This window comes from Empidonax traillii, unplaced genomic scaffold (assembly GCF_003031625.1).
Source record: "Empidonax traillii isolate 1590-97213 ecotype Southwest subspecies unplaced genomic scaffold, ASM303162v1 scaffold235:size1242204, whole genome shotgun sequence".
NCBI lineage: Eukaryota > Metazoa > Chordata > Aves > Passeriformes > Tyrannidae > Empidonax > Empidonax traillii.
Window position 1 is genome coordinate 866,078 of NW_020955428.1, and position 6,000 is coordinate 872,077.

Genomic DNA, 6,000 nt, shown 5'->3' on the forward strand with positions numbered 1-6,000 from the left:
AATACCTCCCAGAATAATCTTCTCCATGACTTTACCAGGCACTGAAATGAGACTAACAGGCCTGTAGTTTCCAGGGTCCTCCTTCTCTCCCTTCTTGAAAATCATGACAACACTGGCCAGCTTCCAGTCAGCTGTGGCCTCCCTGGATTCCCAAGACAGCTCAAAAATCATTGAGGGAGGTTTTTCGATGACATCAGCCAGCTCTTTAAGAATTCTGTGATGAATTCCATTAGGGCCCATAGATTTATAGGGATCCAGCTGGAGCAGCTGATCCCACACAGTTTGATCATCAGCTGGGAGCTGGTCATTCTCACAGTCATGGTCCTCCAGCTCAGGACACTGAAACCCCCTTGGTCCATCACCTGTGTTGAATACAGAGGCAAAGAAAGTGTTGAACACCTCTGCCTTGTCTCTCTCCCTGTTTGGGAGTTGACCATCCTCATCCTGTAACAGGCAATGATATTTCTATACCACCTATTGCTATTAATATACTTGAAAAAACTCTTTTTATTGCCCCTCACATTTCTGGCAGCTTCAACTCCAGTTTGACCACACAAATTTTCTCCTTATAGCAGCAAGCAGCATCTCTGAATTCTTCCCATGTTACTTGACTTTGCTTCCACTGGACATACACTTTCCTCTTTTGCCATATTTCCAAGAAAAGACTCCTGCTCAGCCAGGGATCTTCTGCCTCGCCTGCTTGACTTCCGATATTTGGAAATTGTTGCTCCTGTGCCCTTAGGAGGTGATGTTTGAAAAGTGACCAGGACTGACAGACTCCAGCACCTGGAAGAACATTTTCCCAGGGAACCTTGCTTACTAATTCCCTGATCAGCCTGAAGTCTGCTCTTCTCATGTTCAGAGTTGAGGTTTTGCTGTCACTTTTCCTCCTGTCAACACAGATTTTAAACTCCTATCACTTCGTGGTTGTTGTGGCCAAGATGACCGTCAATCTCCACTTCTCTCATGAGATGCACTCTGTTGACAAGGGCAGATCAAGGAGGGCATCTCTCCGAATCAACTCCCTTAAGAACACAGGAAAATTCATGTTATCTACGTATTTATAATGCTATAAATTAAAAGTAGATTAAATTTGTGAGGAAAGTTAGGTATCATCCACTACAACACATTTCTAGTTAAATGTTTAGTCTTTTTGAGTAATTTTGTTCTTCTACAGTACATATTTTCCTGATAATGGCTTTGTTTTTAAACTGTCAAGATGCAGATGCAAGTAAATTTCTAACTTTTTTTTTTTTTCATTTGCAGCAAGTTTCACTGGCAGACCACAGGTATGAGACATTGTTACATAGCTGCATAGTCATTGGAAACAGAGAAAAGCAAGTGGCAATGTTCTGTTAAGGCAAAGTGGCTGGGGTGGGGTTTTTTCTATATTTTTCCCTAGACATCTATTTGGAAGCTAGACTGATAAAACAGGAAGGCCACATTCTAGCATAACAAAGGTAATAGAAAACTTCTGCTAGATTAGGCATTATTAACAAAGGTACTATGGTGTGCAGTTCTACATTGCTGACCAGATGGAATCAGCTTGCATTTATCAGGACTAATTAGTTCCAAAACAGCATCAATTTGCAAGATCAAAGCTGGTTTTTGCAAAGACATCCATATGTACTTGTGCCCTGGTGCCCATAGGTCCAGTTTCAGGACCCATGGGCACCAGTGGACAAGAATCAGGAGCCACATAGCACTTCAGGCATTAGATTAAGCTGCCTTCTCCCAATAGGCAACCACTTCACAAACCCAAAGCAGAAATCTGGCTGCTTTCAGAGTTCACAAAATTGTGGAAAACAACCTAGTATTTAGGTACTTGATCTTGAAAATATGACTGGTATGAATGATCAGCTAAATTGCTATTATAAGTAACTGAAATAGGAAAAACACTTGCTATAGGTTTAGGTTGCTATTGGAACCCATGTATGACAGAAGATAATCTTGCATCATTGCAGAGTTCTTTCAAAGTTTTGTTGTTAAATAATACTTTTAAACTACTACAAATTGCTGTGTGCGACTTCAGAAGAATTAAGTGGTTGGGAGAAAGTCTATTTACTCCCCCAAATTGCTCCACCTTGTCCATTAATCCACTTTTTGCAAGATCAGACCGTTCCAAAATGAATATCTAAAAATTCAGAAAAATTTTTTGTAAAAAACTTTCTTGAATTGCAGAATCTGGGATAGTAGGATTGTCCTCCAAAACCAGAATTCCTAGAGAGAATGAGATGAATCAGGCCCTGCACTTGGTTAACTCAGACTTTCTGTTTCAGTCTCTTGATAAGTTAGTGAATTAAGCTAGTTTGGGGATTTTTTTCAGAAATCCTTCCTCTAAGCAAGCACAGAGATAGTCTTATTGACTGATAACACTGAAAGCTATCTCCCTTGAAAAACATTAGAATTTTTTTTTTATTATTATTTTTTATTTTTTTTTTGGATACTGCGTGTGTCCCACACGATCTCTCTGAGAATCTACCCTTCCCAACCATTAGAGCACATTTGTCTGTTCAGGAGTAGAATCCTGAAACAAGAGCCTAGAAATAAGTTTGACATTTGAAGGGGCCAAGTCCAAATTCAGAATCTGTATAATCTCCATTTTTGACTTAGACTTCAGATAGGACAGTAGTTTACCTAAACTTTTTTCTTCACGTGGGTGCAGAAGAGAGTTTCTAAGTCATATTTACTGCTGTGCAGACTAACGTCCTCTGGGCCTCACTCAACAAGAATTTTAAACACTGCAATATTGTAAAATTAGATTTCTTTTAACTGTATGCCTCAGTGATTTGCTCAGTCTTGGGCCAATACATCTAAATTTTTAAAATACAGAGGTTTTGTGAGATGGCATCACAGTCCTTATCTGAATGAGCCCAGAGTAGAGGTTTCTCTACCTAACATGGTACTGACCTGGTTGTTTCTCATCATGACAGGCAATGTGAAGTGTTCATTTGGACGTCAACCAGTGCTTCCTGATGTGCAGAACAGCCCTTTTCTACAAACTGCCAACCGCGAGTTCCACTTCATCAGAAGGCTGCATGGGACCCTGGAACATGCTGTTTGCTCTGACTGCGTGTTCGACTTGAAATAGTAAAACACTGAATACCCAAAGATGAGGATGTTGTTTTTATAGTATCTTTTTTTTTCCTTCTTCCCTCTCTATGCAACTGTAAATTAATGAGCAGTGGAATATTTGTCACTGATTTGTATAAATATACAGCCAGGGAAAAAAGGGGCAGGGGCTTTATATACGTTCTTTTTGATAATCGTAAAGAGAACTGCATAAGGAGTTTGGAGCAAAATGTTACGTTTATACATTCCTTTCAGCTCTTTGCTTTTGCATTGTAAAGTTCTCTTAGTTAAATTCTCACACATGTAATATTCTGTACTGATTATTTATATGCTAACCATGTGACCACACAGATTTCAGAAAATATCCTTGTATTATTTTCAGCATTGACATATGAAGTTCCCATAATCTGCATTATTTTTACTGGTTAACAAAAACTGCCTTTGAATGCAAGCTACAGTATTTTAATTCAATTAAACAAGGTAAACTCTCATTTCAAGTCATAATCATCATTCTTGTGTACCGAAATGGTATTTTAACTTTCTTTTAGTTACTTTCAGCCAACACACTCCATACGGAGGATTATTTTTTTAAGCCTTACTTTACTTTTAATCAGGAGATAGCTAAAAAGAGGACTTAGATGATAGCTTAAGTTGGTTTTAGTAAGATCTAAGTTAGTGTAATCTTTCCCAAATTTGTTCAGAGATAAAGCTTTGCTGTTCCCTGCTGTGCCAAACTTGCTTCAAGTTTTGGAATTTACAGTCTATGAAGTAAAGCTCATTTCTGTGAGATACCCTTCTTTTGTCTGCCTCTTGTAAATGAAGAGACATTTAGAAAGCCCTTTCCAATACTATTAGCAATGGAACTTTCTCCAAAACTGCAATGCACTTAGATATTATCATTTGGCATTGTAATCTTGCAGATCATCCTTATCTTTGAAATCATTTATTTATGTACTTTTGGTAAGGATAATTATGGGAAAGTTATGTCACTGATCAGCTGATCTCTAGTTTTAAAATTATCCTAAGTGATTTTAATGCCTTCACAGTTTACAATGCTGCATGGACACTTGCTTTAATTCCAGGACATACCTTTAATTGGTAAAACTGCATGCAATATCTTTCATGTTTAGTAGAGAGAAACAAAACTGTGTTGTTCTTAAGTATTGAAGGAAAAAGAAAACTATCTCAAAATGGTGTTGAAAGAGTTGTAAATTCTCTACTGCTACTGAAAAATGCTAGAGGACATTAAAACGGCAGGTCAGGAGTTTCTAGTGTTTTTGTGAAGTTTTGCCAACTAGACTGTCCTGTACCCACAGTATTCACTCCTAGACTGCTGCTGCTCAAGGAGTGAGGCACAGTGTTGACCACCCTCTAGTGTTGGCACCAGTGCCAGTTCTTTCTGAACCCTTTCACAAATTATTTAACCACTCTGCCTCTGTTTTCCCATCTGTAAAATGGGGATGATAGTACTTAACTCCCAAAGGTGATGTAGGACTTGCTTAGTTAGTGTCTGAAAAGCTCAGTAGAAATGCTAAATATTACTCTCAAGTGAGTGGAGCAAAATTGTCAAGGTGGGAAGAGAAGAATCTGGCTCCTATAAATGCTTCAGTTATTAAAATGTAGTGTAGTTATTCTGAAAAGAAAAAACCCCACATTTTACAGAAGAGGAAAGCCATGACCACCTTTCTACCTCAGACCTATCTTCATAAGTAGTATTGGAAATAGCTTTATATTCTGTTCTCTGCAAAGTACTTTTTTTTTATCAAGCTACATTATTCTCTAGGCAAAGAATCCTGAAACATATTCCCCAACATAAGTATAAAAAGAACTCAGTAGTGAATTTGGTGGGATTTATTTTTGTTCTGAATATGAGGTTATGTATAAAGTTGTTTTTCTGCCTGTGTTTGTATGCAATCCTTTGTCCTCTGCTGCCAAGTAAATGCTGCTTCAAACACTACATTGTAACATTCTTCCTCTGAGACAATAATAAATAAAAGATATATATTGCAGTAACATGAGAAAAAGTATGGACTTCTTCCAAGTTTTGAGGTCTTCGAGGATAGCACATCTCATTGCTGCATGCTGAAAATTTCATTCTGAAGATTAACGTGGGAGTGCTGTGATAGTCAATTTCTATATGCTAGCTTTTTCTCAGTATAGTTTGCATTTATATAAATGACATTTAGCAGTGTTTTTTCTCCATATATCTTGCATATTTTCTCCAGTTTTCCATCTTTAGTGATTTAGTCTGGAATCCTTCTCAGTTTCATGATAGGTAGTAAATTTGATCACTGAGAAGCAGACTGCTTTTATTTTTAAAATGTTATATATATGTATTACAAAACAGCAATAATGTATGAAGCCCTGTCAAATATGAGAACTGTGAATTAGTCTTCAGGTGTTGGTGGTATTCAGTCAGCATGCTCAGCTGAAGCATTGCATTAGGTAATACTTTTATATTATATACTTTATAATACACAGCGTCAGAAAATACTTCCTACTAAGTGCTGATTTTAGGTATTGGCATTAATGCAAATTGTGTCAATAGCTGTGTTAGAATTACTATGTGTAAAGGAGAAAAAAAGAACAAAACCCTAACCATTCTGTTTCCTTATAGTAATAGTTGGCACTATTTTCATTTTTTGTTAGTTTTTTTTTTTTTTAAATTCCAACAAATGTCAAACATAAGTGTCAAAGTAATGACCTTTTCCCTCAGTTTGTGAAAGGGTGCCTAACAAAGAGGTTGTAGGGAAAGATCATGTTTTTCGCATGGTATTTAAGTGATTCATCAGTTAACAAGGAATTTCATTGTAGAAATAGCAATATATTAAGTTTTGTATTTAGAAAAATGTGTCAAAGTGAAGGAGACTGCTGTATTAAGGAGAGTATTAAACCATACAATCTGTGATTTTAAAAAGTAAGCATTTT

At 37.1% G+C, this 6,000-nt stretch overlaps 1 protein-coding gene across 1 annotated transcript in view; it reads left to right on the forward strand.

Moving 5' to 3' along the window:
* Window positions 1-4,867, forward strand: part of UTRN (utrophin) — a 374,661-nt gene extending 369,794 nt beyond the window's left edge. The window contains exons 74-75 of the mRNA XM_027888221.1: window positions 1,267-1,289; window positions 2,934-4,867. Of these exons, the coding sequence (XP_027744022.1) occupies window positions 1,267-1,289; window positions 2,934-2,942 (32 nt within the window). The 3' untranslated portion in view covers window positions 2,943-4,867. The remainder of the gene's footprint in view (window positions 1-1,266; window positions 1,290-2,933) is intronic.
* The last annotated feature ends 1,133 nt before the right edge of the window (window positions 4,868-6,000 follow it).